Source organism: Bos taurus, chromosome 13 (genome assembly GCF_002263795.3).
Source record: "Bos taurus isolate L1 Dominette 01449 registration number 42190680 breed Hereford chromosome 13, ARS-UCD2.0, whole genome shotgun sequence".
NCBI classification, from domain to species: domain Eukaryota; kingdom Metazoa; phylum Chordata; class Mammalia; order Artiodactyla; family Bovidae; genus Bos; species Bos taurus.
In genome coordinates this window covers 29,552,476-29,575,006 of record NC_037340.1, presented here as the reverse complement: position 1 = coordinate 29,575,006, position 22,531 = coordinate 29,552,476, and the positions used below count along the sequence as shown (strand labels likewise).

Below are 22,531 nucleotides of genomic sequence, written 5' to 3'. Positions count from 1 at the left end.
CTGGCAACTTTCAGTTCCCATGTCCACCTTTCCCTTCTGCCCTACCTGTGGGCAAACTGGTTTTTAAAAAAGTCTACACCTTCCTTGGCACCTAAATGGCATTCTAAGATGCAATCCCAGGCCCACCCTGTAACCACAGTAAAAATCAGGACCACTCACTCCCATTTTCTCAGGCCACACAAGCCACTTTGTCCCTGCCTGGGTTCTACCCTACCTACCATAGAAAATAAACTACCACAGAAAATAAAAAGGAAGATGAATAAAAGTAAAAGCTGGTCTGTAGAGAAATAAACTTCTGCCAAGACTGAAAAAACAAAGATGCATATAAAAATAACATGATATAAAGGAAAATAACTTAATAAACAGCAGTGCCTTGTTTTGAAAATTAATACAGTATATTTGATAATTTAGCTAGAGTGGATAAATACCTGGAAAAGTAGGAAAATCCCAAATTGAGGCAGGAAAAGATAAAGAAGTAGCCATCAAAGACATTAAAGCAGTTTTCAAAGATCTCTTCTTCAAAAAAAGCCTCAGGCCCAGATGGTTTTATCTTGCCTTTTGCCAAATATTCAAAGAACAAATAATCCCTACTGTAGGAGAGAATAAAAAGATAAACTGCTCAACCTCACTGTCAAATGGATAATGATAATACATGGGGAAAAAAGGCCATTTCTATATGAGCACATTTGAACATCCTAATTACTGAATCTAACAGTATTAAAAAAATAGTACATCATGAATACTGTGTGTTTAATCCAAAAGTGAAAGTTATTTTCACACCTGAACCTCACTGAAGGTATTATGATATCAGTGGACTAAAAAGATGAGAAATTATCTTCATTCATCAACGACTTACTGAATGCCTCTCTGTGCTGGTTGCCATTCTATGAAATGTGCGGATAGCTTCTTGAATCTGTGAATTAGGCCAACACATCACAGACTGATGGCAGACTGTGTTCTGCAGCAGAAAATCTAAATACAAAGAACATGTGACTACATGTTGTACAAAGACTCAAGTTCAATGGGAATGGGAGGGTTGGGGAGGTAAAGGGGGGAAATTGAATTCATAGTAGAAATGCTGTGTCAGAGGATGTACAGGTTTGTAAGGCATCCAATATATGCATATTGCCATATCAACCTCAAGAAAGGTGTAATTTTAACTTTATCATGTTTTCAAGCTGTAAAACTGTTTTTATAGTGAAATCAGAAATTGTTCCACTGAGAGTCTGTAATATCTCTTAGTTCCCTTTCTGTGTTTAGATGGCAAAGGCATATAAAGTTATGAAAGACTGTGTACAATATGATATATACCTGATGTCTTATTTTAATAGGTATCAATTGAAATTGAAACTCCTACCCAGATATCTTTAGTCGATGAAGCATCAGGCGAGGTAACTAAATATTAAATATTGTATTTCTAAAAATTGTTATTTAGCATTAAATGATTATCTTTCTCCTTGATTTTGAATGCTCATTTAGCCAGAAATAAAACTTATAGTAAATGAATAAGTTTGTAAGGAAAAAAAAAAGTTTGTGATGTATTTATTTTCTACGTCTAAGGGACTGAACATTGCTTCTATCCAATTCTAAGGACAGAACTGCTTCTATTAGCGTCACATGCTAGTTATAGGAGTGCCATAGTAATGGTATGATTACTATGTAGTATGACTGCCACGTGTATTGTTTATTCTAATGCTAGGTATATAAAACAGTGTTTAATGTTTTTGCAGCAAATTTATGTATATTGTGATTTTTTTTCTGAATCATTTTCTTATTCAAGAAAAAGACATTGTTCAAGTGGATCTAGTTTATTTTTTTGTCCTTAAATTCAAACGCAGGTACTTTCGTGTTGTGCATTCAATTTTTTTTTAATAGTAACTAGGATTGAAGACCCACCATTTATGTATGTATTTATTTTTATCTCAAATTATACATCGGGCAGGGAGGTATTTTCCTGTCTTACAGCAAATCCAGTTAGCATTTAGCCCAATTAGAACCTGCTTTGTTGACACGTTGAAATCTGAAGAGTGTCCTTGGTGGTGTGGCTGTCATGGGACAGGGACGGACTTTTCACATGTCCTCCCTGGAGGAGATCAGACATTGAAGTACTTTTACAGTAACTGTTCCGAGGGAGAGGGAAGGGATGGCCTAGAACTTTCCTGAATGCCATCCTGAGCTCCATTAGCTGGCACTTTGGGGAGATGCTCTCAGTCCCTGGCGGCCTGTGTTAGTGAGTGGCCTTCTCAGAATTGGGCAGCAGGCAGCAGGTGGCCCCCAGTGGTCAGAGTCCTGCCGCCTGACTCTGGTCCTTTCTGTTTCTTCTCACACACTGAGGCTTGTGTGTTTGTCTCCAGCTCCAACCAGTGGGAGAGCCTGTTTTAAAGGGGCCTGGGGAACAAACATAACTGGAGGAGTTGCCATGATGGAGCATAGCTGATTAACAATGTTGTGATGGTTTTAGGTGAACAGCGAAGGGACTCAGCCATACATACACATGTATCCATTCTCCCCCAGACTCCCCTCCCATCCAGGCTGCCACATAACATTGAGCAGAGTTCCCTGTGCTATACAGCAGGACCTTGTTGGTTATCCATTTTAAATACAGCATAGTGTTGTTGTCCATCCAAACTTCCTAACTATCCCTTCCCTTCCCCCCATTCTTCCCCACTGGTAACCATAAGTTCATTCTTTAAGTCTCTGAGTCTGCTTCTGTTTTGTAAATAGGTTCATTTTTATCATTTCTTTTTAGATCCTGCATGTAAGGGATGTGATATTTCTTCTCCGCCTGACTTCCCTCACTCAGTATGACAGTCTCTAGGCCCGTCACTTCATTTCTTTCTTCCCAAGAGTGGAAATGCTGTGTTGCATTGGAACTCTACTTTTAACCATTTGTTTTGTGAATAAGGATTCCACTTGTTTCCAGGATTTGGAGAGTGGGGAAAGGAGCAAGATATAGCAAGTTCTTGAGAAGTACTTGTGTACGTTCTACTCAGGAGGGCTTTGTTTAGCTGGGTCCTAATGATAACTTCTATTATTATTTTTTTTTCTTTCTTTTTAGAAGGAAGAGATTGTTGTGACTCTTTTACCTGCTGGTCATTGCCCAGGATCAGTTATGTAAGGGGGTTCATCTGTTTTGCCCATTTATTTTGTGTTGATATGTATTACATTTGTAGAAATAAACTTGTAGGGTCTAGAAAATAACGTGTACCAGGAGATTTGCTTCTTGTGATGGCAATTCTTTTAACCTTTATTTCCAGGGTTAAACTAGGGGGGACCGGGGCACAGGTTATGTTCAAAATGTGGCTTTCTTACAATGGAAGACTTCAGTAGCAATCTTTCCACGGGCTTTGCATTTTCTCATCATATGGATCTTTTTCTCCATGAGCAGGAGAAAAAGATTTCTCCTGTATACAGTCAAAGGTGCTGATGCATTTTAGGGGACATCTCTTGCAAACTCAGCGATATCTCCACCATGTTATGTTTTCCCTCTTTGGGAAGACGTGGCAGCTGAGGGTTCAGTGTGGTTTAACACTTTGGGAATTACATCAGCACCGTATCACAGCAGCTGTGTTTGGCAGGCAACATGGGCTATGGATTTAGTATATATTTGTATTTAGTATATATTTAGTGGGCTTCCCTGGTAGCTTAACTGGTAAAGAATTCACCTGCAGGGCTTCCCTGGTGGCTCAGTGGTAAAGAATCTGCCTGCCAATGCAGGGGACACAGGTTCAATCCCCGGTCTGGGAAGATCCCACATGCTGCCGGACAACTAAGCCCATGAGCCACGACTACTGAGCCTGTGCTCTGCAACAAGAGAAGTCACCTCAATGAGAAGCCTGCGAACTGAAACTAGAGAAAGCCCATGCAGCAAGGAAGATCCAGCACAGACAAAAACAAATAAATAAAAAAATTATAAAAGAAAAAAAAAAGAATTCATCTATAATGCAGGAGACCCTGGTTTGATTCCTGGGTCGGGAAGATCCCCTGGATAAGGGATAGGCTATCCATTCCAGTATACTTGGGCTTCCCTGGTGGCTCAGATGGTAAAGAATCTGCCTGTGATGTGAGAGACCTGGGTTCAGTCCCTGGGTTGGGAAGATCCCCTGGAGGAGGGCATGGTAACCCACTCTAGTATTCTTGCCTGGAGAATACCCATGGACGAGGAGCCTGGAGAGCTATAGTCTATGGGGTCGCAAAGAGTCGGAGATGACTGAGTGACTAAGCACAGCACATATATTTAGTATATGGATTTAGAATAAATTTACTAGAATTTTGTATGAGACTTAGAAGCCACTGAGATCTATTTTCTTTCCAGGTTTTTATTTCAGGGCAACAATGGAACTGTCTTATACACAGGAGACTTCAGATTGGCTAAAGGAGAAGCTGCCAGAATGGAGCTTCTGCACTCTGGGGGCAGGTACTGGGCTTTGTGGAGTTCTGGAACCTAATGACTGCATTGTTTTAAAGGTTTTATTGTTCATTTCTCCCCACTAAATACCAGGCTTTGTTTCTCTTAGAAATCTAATTGGATTATAATAATATTTGTAATAGAAAGGCACCTTTTTCCTCTTGAAATGAGGGGATGGTAACATTCCATGTGTTGATCAAGGTGGTAATTACATGAATTGGTCTAAATTCACTGAACTATATATGCAAGAGCTGTATTATTTCATCATATGGAAATCATTTCCCAACAAAGTTGATATAAGAAAAAAATCCAAATGACAAAACAAACTGTAAAATAACTGACAGTGTAGGCTTCGTATTTTATTTCCCGTGAAATGAATCACACCCCCTTGTTTGAATTTTGTTTTCAGAGTGAAAGACATCCAGAGTGTGTACTTAGACACAACTTTCTGCAACCCAAAATACTATCAAATTCCTAGTCGGGTATGTCTCCTTGGAGCACAGCTGTATTTCTTAAGAGGGTGGTTTGGGGAGTAACAGATGAGATGTTAATTGTTCCTGTTGCCGTGGGTATCTGGGAAGCCTGGGCGTGGAGCAGTATTAACTGCCTTTGAACCTTCCTGCCCAGGAGGAGTGCCTGCGTGGAATCATGGAGCTGGTCCGAAGCTGGATCTCACGGAGCCCCTACCACGTGGTGTGGCTGAACTGCAAGGCTGCCTATGGTTACGAGTATCTCTTCACCAACCTCAGCGAGGAGTTTGGACTCCAGGTACCTGACGACTCTTTCTTTTCTGTTGCTCTGAGCTTCCATCCTCCCATCTCCTCCTCTCCTCCCCTTTCTCATGCCCGCTCCCAGCATCCCCTAGACTGAAAACCATAAAAGATGAATGCAGTCTTTAATGACTTAATTTATTTTTGGTTGTGCTGGGTCTTGGTTGCTGTGTGGGGTTCTCTCTAGTTGTGGCAGGCTGGGGCTACTCTTCACTGCGGTGCATGGGCCTCTCCTTGCAGAGGTTCCTCTTGTTGTGGGTTTCTCTTGTTGTGGCGCGCAGGCTCCAGGGCATGCAGCCTTCAGTAGTTGTGGCACCTGGGCTCAGTAGTTGTGCTGCACAGGCCCAATAGTTGTGGCGAATGGGCTTAATTGCTCCGTGGCATGTGGAATCTTCTTGGATCAGGGATCAAACATGTGTCTCCTGCACTGGCAGGTGGATTTTTCACCACTGAGCCAGCAGGGAAGCCCTGAACACAGCCTTTGTCATCTTTATTTGCTTCCTCTTGGGAGAGTTGACAGTGGGAACAGCCCTTTGGTGAGAAGTCCCCTAAAGGACGTATTTTTTTCAAAATCGCGGGTCATGAAATTTAGTGTTTGTGACCAGCAATGAGAATACATTTGAACTAGGAAATATCTGAGGGAGTTGCTTACAGTTAAGAGTAATCACTGTCTTGTGAAAATTTACGTCAGGAATCAGACACATGCCTATCTAGACCTTCCTCGAGTTAACCACAGGGCTTTGTCCTGCTAAGTCCATTGCTTACCATTAAGTCAAAAATTCCTTTAATAGCCAAGACCCACTGAACATCATAGCTTAGCCTCATCTACCTGAAATGTGCTCCGAACACAGATTAGCCTACAGTTGGACAAAACTGTCTAACACAAAGCCTATTTTAAATGAAGTGTTGGGAGTCTCGTGTAACTTATTGTATGCTGTAAGTGAAAACCAGAATGGTTGTGTGTTCTGGACATACAACCATTCTGGTTTTCACTTACAGCATACCATAAGTGTGTGAGCTGTTCACCCTCACGATTGCGTGCCTGACCAGGGGCTGCGGCTCTGCCTCTGCCCAGTATCCTGAGAAAGGAGTGTGCCACAAATCGCCAGCTTGGGAAAAGATCACAGTTCAAAAAGTATTTCTTACTGGAGATCATGGTCAAAAGTGTATGGAGAATACTGTCCTGGGGCACTAAGCCCCTTCCCCTTGAGGGAAACACGTCAGGTCAGGCTGGGAGTCAGTATTCACCTGTCCCTTCCATGGGAGCTGAGTGCTGGGCTTTTGGGAACCCCGGCAACAAGGTGAGCAGAGTGCTTCTGGCAGTGCCCACGGCCCCTGAGAGAAGATGGATTTTTGCTGGTAGCTCTGAACAAAACAAATGCTGGAACGAGTTGGACGTTTAAATTCTGCTTCATTTGGCATCTTTTATTGATCCTCTGGTTAACAGACTTCTGCCGTGAACTTAACTTATATACAACACAATTTAGTAAAACTAAAAAGGTTTAGTGCTTTTACATTTGAAATTTAAACAATTTCTGCAGCTCTCCATAAGCCTTACTTCCTAAGTCCTTCTTTCCTTAATTTCTTCCTTCCTTAAGTTTTCCTGTCCAATATTTTTGGCATAAAGCTCCCAATTCTCCATTTTGGGACAGATTTGCTTTCATTCTGAGATTGTGGTTCCTATGTGTTTTTGGTGTTAAAATGGCCTTTTAAATAAAAATCACAGTAATTATATGTTGTGTGTGTGCGCAAACTTGCATATTTTACAGTCTGCTTTTTTTCCCCCTCATGTCCTTTCCTGGCAAAATATAAAGCTAGCCACCACCTGTCAATCCTGAATTTATTTTGTGAATTTCAGTGGTGTGTGAAATCTACAAGACTGGAAGCTCCAGCTCTGAGGCCTGGCAGGGAGAAACCCTGGGCCTAGGAGGTGCCCAGGGATGGTGGAGAGGAGGCAGGTCCTAGGAAAGTGACCCTGGAGTGAGCCCTCTTGCCAGTCTCTTAATCCCTCTGTAGGGAACAGAAACAACTTTAGAGACAAGGGAGTATAGGGACTTCCCTGGCAGTCCAGTGGTTAAGACTCTGCACTCCTGGTGCAGGGAGCACAGGTTCGATCCCTGGTTGAGGAACTAAGATCCTACATGCCTGGTGGGAAAAGAGCACACAGAAAAGGGGAGAAGAGTGAGGTTTTTTGACAGAGGGATCTGAGAGATGAGATCTGAGGGTTGATTTATAGCAACCTTTTCAAGCACCTTCATTTTCGTGCGGATGAAAATTTCCCTGTCTCTCTCTGTACATCTCAGAATTTACCTCTTTTTATCTCCTTAGGCCAGAAAAATCCATTTGTTGTTTCTTCTTGTTAGTCATTAGGAAAACAGGCAGCGAGAGGAATAAGGCTAAGTCACAGTCAGGCTTGGATTCTTTCTACACCTGTCTGGGTATTTAATTTCCACACTGATTTAACATTAGTCTAATCTGTTTTGTTATTCAGACTTCAAAATTAGAATGCTTTGGGGAGGGTGCCATTTCATTATCCTTGTATCAGTTTAGGTACTTGTTGTTTACTCTAAAATACCCAGAAGATTTAAGTAAAACTGACATGTTGGTTTTAACCATTTAAAATGTATTAGCTTTAAAATTCTGAAGGTGGCTGAGCTTTGTTCTGTTTTGCTTTGTTGCATCTGCCAGAGTCCTCCTTTCACCCAATAAAGAAGAGTGTGGAAAGGGAGGATCTGGGTCTCTGCTTCCTCTTCCTGCTGGCCTCCCCTCCTGCCAGCTGCCGGTATACAGCATGTTGTGTGTGTTTTCGTGAGCAAGTGAGTCCTTTTCTAAACATTTTATTTATTTATTTATTCATTGGTCATGCCTCACTGCTTGCAGACTCTTAATTCCCTGATCAGGAATCGAACCTGGGCCCTGGCAGTGAAAGCACCAAGTCCTACGGACTAAACCTGCTAAGGAATTCCATGAGCAAGTGACTCTTTTTTAAAAATTATTATTATATTATTTATTTAATTTTTGGTTTAACTGGTTCTTCATTGCTGCTCTCAGGATTTCTCTTTTGCAGTAAGTAGGGTTACCCTTGGAGAAGGCAACGGCACCCCACTCCAGTACTCTTGCCTGGAAAATCCCATGGACGGAGGGGCCTGGTGGGCTGCAGTCCATGGGGTCGCTAGGAGTCGGACACAACTGAGCGACTTCACTTTCACTTTTCACTTTCATGCATTGGAGAAGGAAATGGCAACCCACTCCAGTGTTCTTGCCTGGAGAATCCCAGGGACGGGGGAGCCTGATGGGCTGCCGTCTATGGGGTCGCACAGAGTCGGACACGACTGAAGCGACTTAGCAGCAGCAGCAGTAGGGTTACCCGTCATTGCAGTGTGCAGGCTTCTTATTGTGGTGCCTCTCTTGTTACAGAGCACAGGCTTTAGGCAGGCTTCAGTAGTTGAAGCCCTCGGGCTCAGGTGTTGTGGCACACAGACTTAGCTGGTTCCGCTGGATGTGAGATCTTCCTGGATCAGGGCTCAAACCCCTTTCCCCTGCATTGGAAGACAGATTTTTACCTACTGTACCACTAGGGAAGTTTTCGTCTTGATTGTTTTCGTCTGCTATGTACACTGCAATAAACCCAATACTTAGAATAAAGCATGATGTAGAACAGGTGTACAAGAAATATGAATTGAATGACTTGATGCACGGATCCAATGAAATCCACCAGCCAAGTCACCACACTTTTCACTGCCACCCACAGTGGGCAGTAACGCTGATTGCAGGGCATGGGATCTTGATGTCCTGGCAGATACTAAAAGGCATTGAAAGAGTTGAAAACTAGGCTTTGAGGAAGAAGAAAGTTATTTTCTAACTGGATGATTTACCCCTGCCCGATTTACCCTTGAATACTTTATTTACAGGAAATACAATTCCAATAATGTGCTTATTTGTGTTGTTTTCCTCAGGTTCATGTGGATAAACTAGACATGTTTCGAAACATGCCTGACATTCTCCATCATCTGACAACAGACCGTGACACTCAGATCCATGCGTGTCGACATCCAAAGGTACATGGTGAACTCTTTTTCTTACTGTTTGTATGATTCACAGAAACCAAAATTTTAGATTCAGAAGGAACCTCAGAAATCCCATTTTGTAGGCTCTTCAATTTCCAAATGTGAAAAGTGAGGCTGAGATCCCGGCATTAGATCAGGGTCATGCAGCGTTACATCACTATATTCCGTTATCATAAACCTAACTAGTAAACAGACACAGATACTTGTAATTTCTAATGAAATATATTTATACAATTGATATATGTTTATTTGTAATGAATTATGTAACGAACAATTTATTTGTAAGGAAAGTAGTAACATTAGAGCTTATAATTGAAAATTTAACAAAAGGTAATCACCATCCATTGTGGTTTACTTTTGAAACTCATGACACATGCATATTTATAAACTTTATTTTTTTTCTCATTGGAGGTAAATATCTAAATATAACTTTGCTTTGATTTTTTTAAAAATTTTTTGGCCACACCACACGGTATTCAGGATATTAGTTCCCCAACCTGGGATCAAACCCAACCCCCTGGATTGCAAGTGTGGTGTCTTAATCACTGGAGCATCAGGGAAGTCCCTTAAATTTGGAAGTAGTTACGTGTATTGGTGATCCAGTTTCAAATGAATATTTTTAGTGTCTTTGAAACTCACTGGTAATTGACTTTCTGATGCCATCATAGAACTTCCTTCTCTTATTAACTGCCAGGGATTCAATTTTGAATTTGGCTTTAACAGTTCCATTTTAATTTATATAGTCATTCAGTGTAACTCAACTACTAATTAGTGACCGTCAAATGCAGAGGGTTTGTGTGATCATAATTTTTCTCTAAATTTTTAATCTTGGCATTCAAATGCTGAGTAATTTTTATTTTAGTAAATAGCACATTTATACATTTGGATAATCACTGTAGTAGTAATACTATGTAACTCCATCAGCCAAAATCCTAAAGTTTCTTTGTCCTAAAGTAAAGCAAAATTTAAAAAAAAGATTGTTATTCTTACCATGGAGTATTCTATTTCAAACCACCACAGGAGAGATACAAGCTAAGAAATTCTTTTGATGATTGTTCAGCTTCACATTATAATTTACGTCATGAATTTACTTCATCATTTTGTTTATGTATATATACACACAAACACAGACACACACCATGCAGTTATTTAATGGATGGATAAAAATAATGTTGATACAAAGTAGAAACTGTTTTGTCCTTTTTCTGTGGGACTTGTAGTCTTTTCCCCAACAACACCCCATAAATGTCTTAATTGGCAGATTTCCTTTTGCTTGGTATAGAAAATGGCAACCCACTCCAGTATTCTTGTCTGGACAACTTCATGGTTGGAGGAGCCTGGTGAGCTACAGACCATGGGGCTGTAAAGAGTCAGATGTGACTGAGCAACTGAGTGCTACACTTTGTATAGTTGATGTACAGTATTACATGTTGCAGGTGTACAGTATACTGATTCACAGTTTTTAGAGGTTGTACTCCATTTATAGTTACTATAAAATATTGGCTCTGTTTCCCCATGCTGTACAGTATGTCCTTGTGGCTCATTTTATACCTAATAGTTTATACGTCTTAATCCTCTACTCCTATCTGCCCCTCCCCCTCCTCTCCCCACTGTTAACACTAGTTTGTTCTCTGTGTCTGTGAGTCTGCTTGTTTTTTGTTGTGTTCATTAGTTTGTTGTATTTTTTAGATTCTACAAATAAGTGATATCATATAGTATTTGTCTTTCTGTCTGACTTATTTCACTTAACATAATACCCTACAAGTCCATGCACATTGTTGCAAATGGCAAAATTTCGTTCTTTTCTTACGGCACATTATCCACATTAGTTGAGGTGATAATGCTCTTGTTTTGTATTATTTTTTTTTCTAACTTTCTATTTTGTATTGGGGTATAACCACTTAACAGCGTTGTGATAGTTTCAGGTGAACTGTGAAGGGACTCAGCCATACATATATATGTATCCATCCTCCCCCAAACTTCCCTCTCATAGCTCATGGTGTATATACGTACCACATCTTGTTGCTTCCACATGTTGGCAATTATAAGTAATGCTGCTGTGATCATTGGGGTGCATATATCTTTTCAAATTAGTGTTCTTGGTTTTTTTTTTTTTCCGGATGTATACCCTGGAGTGGAATCACTGGGTCATATGAGCACCTCGTCCTCTTCATCCGGATTTCACTGTGTGTTAACACCACCATGCCTTCTTCCTGGCAGCCTCATCTCTCTCTCCTGTGTGTGTGTAACCAGCACGCCACTCCCTCCGACTCCCCACCAACCCATCTGAGTCATGACACTTCACCATAAACAAAGACATTCTCCTATATGACCACAGTACAATTCTCACACTCAGGAAATTCAGCATCGATACAACACTGTTGGATGTGATGTCGTCCATATTCAAATATCCAGTTGTGCTAATCGTGTCCTTTATGGCTTGTGGAGGGAGGAGCAAGGCTGTCCAGGATTTAAAGAAATATATATTTATATATTTGGATGCACCGGATCTTAGCATGGCATATGACCTCTCAGTTACGGCATGTAGGAGCCAGTTTCCTGACCAGGTATGGAACCTGGGCCCCCTGCATTGGGAGTGTAGAGTATTGGCCACTACACCACCAGAGAAGTCCCCAGGATATTATTTAGAATCATGTGTTGCATTCACTCAGATCTCCTTAGTTTCTTTTGATGTAGATCAAGTAAGTCTCCAGTCTTTTGCTTTTCTTTCATTACAGCGACATTTTTGAAGAGCCCAGGCCAGTTATCTTATAGAATGTCCCTCACTTTGGACTTACCTGTTTCCTCATGTCTGTCTGTCTATTATCTATGTCTGAAAATCCATCTATGTTTGTTTTTGAGACCCTGCCTACAAACAGATTTGTTGAAAATGTTAAAACTGATTTTCTGTATTTTTAAAATGTTTTTAGGCAGAGGAATATTTTCAGTGGAGTAAGTTACCATGTGGCATTACTTCCAAAAATAGAATTCCACTCCACACAATCAGCATTAAGCCATCTACCATGTGGTTTGGAGAAAGAACCAGAAAAACCAACATCATTATGAGGTAAGCAAGCAGTGTCTTTGGAGAGAAACCTTGTTGTTCAGTCGCTAAGTTATTTCTGACTCTTTGTGATGCCATGGACTGCAGAACACCAGACTTCCCTGTCCTTCATCATCTCCCAGAGCTTGCTCAAACTCATGTCCATTGAGTTGATGATGCAATCCAACCATTTCATCCTCTGTTGCTCCCTTCTCCTCTTGCCTTCAATCTTTCCTAGCCTCAATGTCTCTTCCAGTGAGTTGACTCTTCATATCAGGTGGCCAAAGGATTGGAGCTTCACCTTCAGCATGAGTCCTTCCAATGAATATTCAGTCAGGATTGACTGGTTTGAACTCCTTGCAGTCCAAGTGACTCTCGAGTCTTCTCCAGCACCACAATTTGAAGGCATCAATTAAATCAATGGTTTAAATGCAGTCTAGCCTAAACCCACTCCAGTATTCTTGCCTGGAGAATCCCAGGGACAGAGGAGCCTAGTGGGCTGCCATCTATGGGGTCGCACAGAGTCGGACATGACTGAAGCAACTTAGCAGCAGCAGCAGCAGCCTAAGCCCAAGAAGAGAATACATTACAATTGTGGAAAATAACCTCTGAAATTTAAACTCTGTTTGAACTAAAGAAATGCTGCTTCCAAACCTATCTATTGGCCAGTATCTCCCAGGGTCTACCTGCATTAGACAGACAAGAGGGTTAGAGTTGAGGTGTCTTGCTTGGCGGGGAGTCATGAATGGATGTTGTAGGAAGTAGAGCCCTTGGTGGAGTAGAGGAGCCCCACACTGATCACTGTGTTTTAGCAAATTTCCTTAATGTTCGCTACTCAGAATGTCTACAAAAATTTGTATTTCTAGAAAGGATTCTCCCCTGTGCCAGGAAGAAATTACTGATGATAGGATGATTTCACACTGCAGTAGCCTACATGAAAAGACTTGAAGTTTAGAACTTAGTTTTGATCAAGTGACCTTTAATTTTGTGTTTGCATCTCCCACCAGGACTGGAGAGAGTTCCTACAGAGCCTGCTTTTCTTTTCATTCCTCCTACAGTGAGGTAAGAGGATCCCATAGGCTCAGAACCTCGGCAGCCTTCATGGCTTCTGGGGGCATCTCTTTTTCTACTGCTCAAGGTGGGCTGTGGCTTTTCCTAAAGAAATGCAGGGAAGACATCTCAGTGGATGAGGTATGTCATTAAGTCTAAAGGAAATTGCTAATCATCACCATTTTCAACCTAAACATTAAAGAAAACATACGATTAAGGTGTTCTCTCTGCCTTGCTTTCTAAATTTATTTGAAATACTCCACTTCAGTTCTGTTTGTCATAAAAGCATCGTAAATCTTACACAGCACATGGGACTATATTCACTGACTTGTGATGACCTATAATGGAACAGAATCTGAAGCTGTACACCTGAAGTGAACACAATACTGTAAATCAGCTATAGTTTAATAAATAAAATTTAAAGGCTAACAGACAAAAAAAAGTGTCCCTAATGAAGTCATAGTTAAGGTAAAATACTCCATTATACAACACAAGGAATATAGTCAGTACTGTATAAGTGGAGTATAACCTGTTAAAATTATGAATCACTACATTGTATACCTATGACATATAATACTGTACATAAACTATACTTCAATAAAAAAAATTGAAAAAAAATCTTAAATCTTTTTTGAAGGAGTACTTCAATAAGAAGAAAGACGGAAAAAATATCTTAAATCTTACTTGAAGGAGCACTGCAGATAAAACCTCATGATAAGCTGCCTGGTACTGGCCAGATTCTTGGCCCCTTCCGGATTTTGATGGTACTGAAAAGCCATTTACAAAATAGTCCTCAATATTCAGAAGTGTGGAAGAACAAAGCTGATTGGGGTATACACTCTGTCCTGAGTAAGGATCAGTATAGCAGAATTACTCAGTTGAAGAGGACTTAATATGGTTATGTGAGGATACTTTTTATATAGGATATTGACCCACTAGGATGGAAGCCTGACATACGTAATTTATTTGCAAAATTCTCAAGCATTTCCAAAGTAAATGCTAGCATCTTACAAGTGCAGGGGTTCAGTAATTTCATATATTGGAGAAAAAGCGAGATCAAAGCTGGCTTTTTATGATGCTTTGTCATATATGATTGTAGTTTTGCCACTGCTGCCCTTAATGCATTTCCCTGATAATGGTTATTTTTTGTATTGGAGCTACACAGATACAGCTCTGCAGCAGTGAGCTGTGGGCATGGTAGTGATTTGAACAGCTCCAGGCAATGACATTCTTTAAAAAAAAAAAAAATTTATTGAAGTATGGTTAGTTTACAATGTTGTGTTAGTTCCTAATGTATAGCAAATTCACTGTTTAGTGAGTCAGTTATTTAACACACATACATTCTTTTTCAGATTGTTCTCCCTTATAGGTTATTACAAAATACTGGATATAGTTCCCTGTGCTACAGCAAGTCCTTGTTTATCTATTTTATACATAATACTGTGTATCTGTTAATCCCAAATTCATAATTTATACCTCTGCCGCCCCCTTTCCCCTTTGGTAACCATAGGTTTGTTTTCTATATCCTTTCTCCCTCCCCCGCCCCCAAGTATTATTGATTCTCATTATTCGTGGATTCCTTATTACAAACCCGCCTGTTTACTGACACTTGTATGAACCCTTAACATCAGTGTGCATGGTGCTCTGTGGTCCTTTGCACACATGTACACCCGGGAAGCAAAGGATTGGACTCGCCTGACACACACATTCCCGACTCAGGTCGCACATGGTGGTCTCCTGCCTTCATGTTTCAGCTTGTAGACTGTAAACAAGAGACCTTTAAACTATTTACTGCTGCATTTTCCACATTTTTGTGCTTTTGGGGTGATTTTGTTGTTTGAAAGAGCCCCCAGGTGTAATGCTGAAGTGCTGGCAAGTGTTCCTAAGCGCAAGGAGGCTGCAGTGTGCCTTATGGAGGAGTTACCTGTTTGATTTTTGCTCAGTTGTGAGTTACAGAGCCACTGGCCATGAGTTCAGTGTCCATGGACCAACAGTATATATTATGTAAGATATCTTTAAAGAGAAACTCACATAAAGCAAGATTGTGTATTTGATTGGTTGACAAAGTGCTGTGAGTAGAGGCTCACAAGAACCCTGTAGTTAGTCCACCAGGAACAGCAGTCCACCGTTTGCAGTGACTCTATGGACAAGCAGGAGAGTGTACTGGGTGTCTGTCTCCCTGAACTGTTTCTGGTGTGTAGGTTTGACCTTCCTTTCCTCATTCTTATTCCCTTCAAAAGCCTCAGATTTCTACCAGCCTCAACTTTGGACTGATTGTACAAATCATATAGGTTGTGGGCAGGTAACAATGGTTTTTCATTGCATGCCTGCTCTGAAAGTGCAAATGAAATTGTTTATGAAAAGTAACCAAAGAATGGATCTTTGTCTTTCCCCCAGGCTTAATTAAGGTTCCCATTTTAATCCAGTTATTAATAATTGCTGAGTTCCCTACCTCTTGTGGTGCTTTACTTGAAAAAGTTGAGTGCTAATGCTTACTTTGTGCCTCAGTCTCCCCATGTGCAGAAAGAAAGAAAAATCTTTGTGTTGCCATGATGACCAACTCCTAATAGTTTTATTGAATATTTAACCATGTGCTAGGTACCAGGCTAAGCACGTCACATGTGTTATGTCATTTATACGCTTAGATGAAGAATCGAAGAGACATGAGGTAACTTGACTGAGATCAATCACAAGCTCACCAAGATCTAGTAAGTGACAAAGCAGAAGCCCGTCTGGGTTGTTAAGAGATGTTTTGAGGAGGTTCTTGTTTAGCATTCCGAGCTTTGCAGAGGGCATTCATGACATGACATGTTTGCATGTCATTGTCCTTGTTTAGAATAAATCCTGAGAACAAATTAGGCAATCTCAAAGGTGTAGTTCCTCTTGGTGTATTGCTAACAATTCCATGTCAGAGGAAAGGAATGGAGTTTGAAGACCTTGTTTCCTTGTACATATTAAATACTCAGCTAAATTCCAACTTCCTGGAAGGAGAGGTATTTACTGTGGGTGAGTGACCTAATGGGTCACTATGGGTAAGGGAACTAATGTCGTGTGAAGGACAGAATCTCTGAATCCAGTCATCAGAGTGTCTCACACCTTACTGGCAGCCAGAATCACTGCTTCCCAGGCCCCATGCAGCTCGGTGTTAGGGGATCTTTGGGGATAGGGCCTGCACTTTGTGCATCTCTTCTTGAAAGGGCCCAGACACTCCCCGGGTGCAGCTGACATTGGGAGCCACAGTCTTGAGAGACTTCAGCTTCTCCTCGCTTCGCTCTTCTTTAACATCCAGGGTTTTCATGGGAGAGATAACTGATGCATTTTGTTTTCCTTCTTCCAGATTAAAGATTTCTTGAGCTACATCTGTCCTGTGAATGTCTATCCAAATGTCATCCCGTTGGGCACAACTATGGATAAAGTTAAAGAAATGTGAGTGGACTACCTGTGGCATTTATGTTGTTGAATGGGATGGACCTAGAGAATAGTTTTGGGCTGAAAGTGGGAGCAAGGATGTGGAACAGGCTAGTTAGGGGCACATCGGCTTTCTTCAAGCAAGTGTGTTCTACATAATCCTCAAGGCTTCTGGGAATCTGCAGAAGGAAGCTGTTGCAATACTGAAATTCCCTGAATGCCAGAAGGTGTTCCTCTATAAAGACCCGCTTTTCTGCAGTGCAAGAACAAAGAGAAAAGTTTTGCTCTCCCCAGTCCTACAATTAGAGATGGAGGTCTACGAGGTTGTTTAAATGCTCGTATTTACCATTTTGTTATAGGAAAGTATTTTTGATTATTAAACATTGCTTTTCTGCTTTTAATAGTAGTGGCTCCCACCCCCCATAGTCAGGTTTTCATAACCTCTATAACACTTACATTCCAGCAGCTTTCCCAACAGGAAAAATAAAATGTTTATATTATTTCAGCTTAAAGCCTTTATGCCGATCTTCCCAAAGTACTGAGCCCAAGTACAAACCACTTGGAAAACTGAAGAGAGCTAGAACAATGCACCTAGACTCAGGTAGGAAGAATGACCCTGGTGTCATGGATACGGGTTTCCCTGCAAGGCTGCTTTTCAGGGTGTTCTGGTCTGGGGAAAGCTGTCTTTGTGGTGTCTTCTTAAGTGTAAAAATTTAACTGTTGATGAAGTCCAATTTATCTAATTCCTTTTATAGCTTTTGCTTTTGGTGTCATATCTAAGCAAAACTATTGCTTAATCTAAGATCATGAGGATTTACTATCATATTTTATCATTTCTGGGTCAATTTTGACTTTTCCTTACTATAGGTTTTATTTTCTCACCTTTCTACACACCTATTGGATGCCATAACTACATAATGGTATATCTGATGTTTGTCATTGTACATTTATTTTGAACTTTTCAGTTGTATAAATATTGTGATGAACATTATATGTTAAGTCTGTTTCACAGCTCTCATTATTATTGGGTTAAACTGAATTGTAGAAATTACAGTATTTATATTGTCAAGGCATAGAATAATATCAAAATAAACTTCTAATAGCATAGAAATTTTACTTTTTTTCAGACACATACAGGTGAGTTAATGTGAAAATGTTCTGACAGAGTAGAGTTGAAACATACCACGATACTGTTATAGTCACTGATTCAGAACATGAGCTGTCCAGCTTTAGAGGTGATACAAACACATTCCACAGAAAGGTAACTTTGGCACATTGTGAAGGAGCTGTAACAAATGTATTAATCCCTGGCTTAAAATAAAGCCATAACTTGGACATTAGGATGACTACAGATACAGCAGCTAGACATCTTACGTCACCGTGAGTCCTTTAGAAGATGAGAAGATATAAACAGTTGCTTGTTTGAACAATTATAAGTTCTAACAGAACCCTGGACTTTAAGAGCTGGGTTTCGTCCCTCAATCTGCCTGTCTGGTTTCTTGACCTTCGCGTTGTCACACACCTCCAGGCCTGTCTCCTCATTGTTAAGATGGGAAGCTCGATGATGGATCCTATACCTGCCCCCCTACCCCGTTAAAGCAGCTTTAAAAAATGTAGTTTTAAGCTATACCCTTTGTCACTGGGAAAATAGTTAATTTATAATTACCTGTGTCTTAACACCAGCTTCAGCACTAGAATAGTAAGTTACCCTATCCAGTAAGCAGTCTCATGAGCATTCCGTTTCATTCTTCAAGCTTAGGTACCATTAGAGGGCAGGGAAACATTTGTTCCCCCTTCCCTAATTCCCTGCCTTGTCATTTTCACTTATGTAAAATACATTCTGTATGTAAGATTTCCTCATTTTCAGGATGTAAGTGGACAGGGCTCACTTCAGGCAAGTGCAGCATGCTTGAGACAGTAACGTGACACCAGACGTGGCTTATTCGGCATTTTGGTTAAAGTCTCCTGTTCCTCCCGCCCCCTCATGTGTCTCGTGGCCTTGTGCACTTGGCACAGGCTACATGGCAATGAGCAGACACTGGGTGCTACTCACGGTCCTGGGGGCCGCTGGGATGGCAGGATCAAGGTGCTGGCAGGTCTGGGTCTTGGTGGGGGCCCACTTCCTGGCTTGTACCACCTTCTCACTGTGCACACATATGGCCTTTGCTTTGTGCATGGGCCTAGAGAAAGTGAGAAATCTGCTTCCTCTCCTCACAAAGACACCAATCCCATCATATGTGTCCCCCACCTCCCTCACCATGAGCTAATTAGCTTCTAAAGGTCCCACCTCCAAATACCATTGTGGAGTTAGAAATTAAGAATTTTGAAAGGACCACAGACATTTAGCCTGTAACATGCATGAATTAACAGATATCAAAAAATGTTCATAGAAGGAAAACTTTAGAAAAAAATTGTTTTATTAAATCAGCCAATGCATTGAACATCTACTGGCTGCAGAGCACAAAGAGTTTGCAAATGTCTCTCCTAGTGTAGATGGTTTCAAAGCCGAACTGATGTAAAGAATCAGCTGTAGAACTTAAAAAATAAATTATTCGGCCCTACTTTCAGGGACTGAGTAGGTCTGAAATGAAACATAGAAAGCTATTTTATTTAAAAAGCTTTCCAGGTAAGAACCACTGATTAAGACTCTGTGGTCTTATGTGGGGAGTGCAGATCTCTAGTCTCAACTCCCTGCCTGGCTTTATGACAAACTAAAGGCTGGTAGTCAGGTCAGACTGTTCAGAATAATAAGCGGCCTTTTAACTTCTCCTGGAAGAAGAGTGAATTCCCATTATTTGCAATTCTATGAATTTAAAAATGCAGCTAAGTGCTGCAAATTGGATTTTTAATTAAAAGCATGAATCGGTTCCTTCTGCATTCTGTCACCTACACACCTGTTCTGTTTGTCTCACAGAGGAGGAAGACGACGACGGTCTCTTTGATGATCTTCTGCCGGCACCTTTAAGGCACAAGGTTCCAAACCAGCTGACTCTTCACCCTGAGGTGTTTCCCACGCCTGCTATATCACAAAACCAGCCTGAGAAACGGAGAGAAAGCACAGGGTGCTTCAAAGCAGAGAGTATGCCAACGTTCCTTTGGGCAAACTTTATAGATTGTGAGGAATCCAACAGTGAAAGTGAAGAATCAGAAATTCTAGGATCAGCTCAAGGAGACACGGGTCCTGTCTTCCAGCCCCAGCAGAGGGCTGATGGGGAAGTACCGCAGTGGGAAGTGTTCTTTAAAAGAGATGCCGAAGGCACAGACGACTGTTTGGAAAACCTCCCGTCTTCCACAGAGGTGGGGGGCTCCCAGTCCCCAAAGCTTTTCAGCGATTCTGATGGGGAATCAACGCACATTTCTTCCCAGGCCTCCTCTCAGTCAACACACATATCAGAACAAGGAAGTCAAGGCTGGGACAGCCAATCGGACACTGTTTTGTTATCTTCCCAGGACAGAAACAGTGGGGATGTTACCTCCTTGAACAAAGGGGTCTATAGGCCAGGAATCAAAGAGAATATTCCTGCCCCTCAGCCAGAACAAAATGTACTCTGCCTAAAGGACACTTGCTCGGATTTCAAAAGCAGAGATCAAGATGTAAACATACTTCCTAGTGCTGGAGAAACCACCACTCTAAGCAGTGGGAAACAGATGCTTCAGGAGAAAAGGCCATTGACTCTTAGCAGCAGTGCGGATTCACAAAGCTCCTCTGATTTTGAAATTCCCTGCACTCCAGAAGCTGAGCTTCCTAAACAAGAACATTTACAGTATTTATATGAGAAGTTGGCAACAGGGGAGAGTATAGTAGTTGAAAAAAGAAAAGGCTTACTTCATTCTAAAGCAACCACTAAAAAGTCTATACTATCAGATACCAGTCAAAATCATAATAGATAAAAGTAGAATACTTAGAAATGATCCTATTACCTAAAAGGTGGCAGTAAAGAGGAAATGGATGACCGAAAAAGCAGCACCCCATGCTTCCGTCTTTCACTACCTCCCAGAGTTTGCTCAAACTAATGTCCAGAACATGTCAATAATTACATGGGAATAGGGGGAAAAGTAAACCAACTATATGCTACCTATAGGAAACTGACTTCAAAAGACTTGGGTAGGTGTACCAGTGAAAGAATGGGAAACTTTACCCTGTAAACATTACATAAAGACGCAGTGTCTATATTCTCATGTTAAAAGGTCCAGTTCACTGAGACAGAATCGAATCCTAAATGAGTAAGTACCTAACAACATTTAAATACACAAAGCGAAAACAACTGAAAGAAGACAAACTAACGCACGATTACAACTATAACAGATTAAGTTTAGAAAAATAAGGATATGGAAGAACAGAATGGCACCCTCAACCAACTGGATTTAACTGATAAAAGTACACTTCACAGCAGAATACAAGCTTTTCAAGTTCACACAGGACGATGTTCACTGATGGATCATATCCTAGGTCATAAACACACTTCAAACTTAAATAAGCTTGAATCTATTACTATAAACTGATGGCTACAGAAGAAAGTCAGCCCTTTACCTACCTCAGGTGTTCCATCATCTTTAAGAATATTGGGGGAAAGACAGTGGTAAAATTAAAACCTAAAGAAAATACTTAAAAGGCATTCAACCTCTTTAAAATCCACCAGTAGGTTATGTATGTGCATTTAATATACTCATTCACAGATATTCATAAACACTTTGGTTTGCTGATACTTCATATTAAGAAAGCAAAAGCAGAGCTTTGACTTAAGTGGAGTCTTTAAAAATCAATTTGCAGATCAATGAAACTGAAATGCATTATCACCATGCTGCATTGTAGATAAACCAAAAATAAGTACTGAATCCACAAGACTCATTAAGGTTATAGGACAGAATCAGTGGGAGAGGAGAATAAACTGGGTGTTCAGAGGAGCCAATACCAAGTGGACCTGGGAAGCCAGCCCTCTCACTTGTCCAGAAGGGAATTTTCCATTCCCAAGTGTTGGGAGAAGGATAAATTAGCCCGTGTCCATTTACACGGGAGGAAAACTGGACAGTGACTTTTAAGTTTCAACTAAGAAACTGGCACCAGAGAGGGGTAACCCAACATGATAAGGCTCAGGGCCGAGGGTTGGGGGCCTGGTGCTACTCCTTTCTGTTCTTTGAGGAATATGTTGAATCATAATTTACAGCAAGTGTCTCTGTCCTAAATTACTCAACAATTAGTTTATTAATACGTACACCAACAGAAACTGGGCTGAGCATCATAATATAGCTGCTGGCGAAGGAGCTGAAGAATGCAGAGTTTTAAGGGGACACGGAACCTTTTTTCTAGCTCAGATGCTACCCTGAGTTTTTTATGAAATACACTCTACAGACTCAGTGTGACTGGGGAAGAATTATATATTATTCTATTTTGCACAGCTCCCCTGTGAGTACCATTACCTAAATTCAACGTGAATATAAAGTCACTAGAGACTACCAGTGGCAACTATAAAATGTTTAACTCTCAACTGGCCTATTACAGGAACCCAGAGACTTCATTTTTAATTTTTAGCTCTAAAAATTAATTATACTTCATTATCATAAGTCACATAATCAAATGTAACTACTGTATACATTTGTACATACTGACCATTAAGACTTCATCTTAACAGCTTATGATCCAAGGTGGATGTTCAAAACATGCCTGTAAACATTCTTCTGAATATATTTGTAGTATTTTATAATCACCATCAATTTAATATTCCATATGGCCATATATTTATTGTTTTATATGTGATTCTAGCATAATAAATGCTGGCTGAATGTA

The 22,531-nt window shown here is 40.7% G+C and overlaps 1 protein-coding gene across 2 annotated transcripts in view; it reads left to right on the top strand.

Moving 5' to 3' along the window:
* Nucleotides 1-22,531, top strand: part of DCLRE1C (DNA cross-link repair 1C) — a 35,833-nt gene extending 13,302 nt beyond the window's left edge. The window contains exons 3-13 of one of the 2 annotated variants that reach the window (XM_059892600.1): nucleotides 1,332-1,391; nucleotides 3,059-3,114; nucleotides 4,316-4,417; nucleotides 4,818-4,890; nucleotides 5,036-5,176; nucleotides 9,135-9,236; nucleotides 12,176-12,312; nucleotides 13,296-13,350; nucleotides 16,676-16,764; nucleotides 17,253-17,347; nucleotides 19,661-22,531. In XM_059892600.1, the coding sequence (XP_059748583.1) occupies nucleotides 3,113-3,114; nucleotides 4,316-4,417; nucleotides 4,818-4,890; nucleotides 5,036-5,176; nucleotides 9,135-9,236; nucleotides 12,176-12,312; nucleotides 13,296-13,350; nucleotides 16,676-16,764; nucleotides 17,253-17,347; nucleotides 19,661-20,637 (1,773 nt within the window). In that variant the 5' untranslated portion in view covers nucleotides 1,332-1,391; nucleotides 3,059-3,112 and the 3' untranslated portion in view covers nucleotides 20,638-22,531. The remainder of the gene's footprint in view (nucleotides 1-1,331; nucleotides 1,392-3,058; nucleotides 3,115-4,315; nucleotides 4,418-4,817; nucleotides 4,891-5,035; nucleotides 5,177-9,134; nucleotides 9,237-12,175; nucleotides 12,313-13,295; nucleotides 13,351-16,675; nucleotides 16,765-17,252; nucleotides 17,348-19,660) is intronic. The other variant, NM_001100377.1, reaches the window with a different exon arrangement.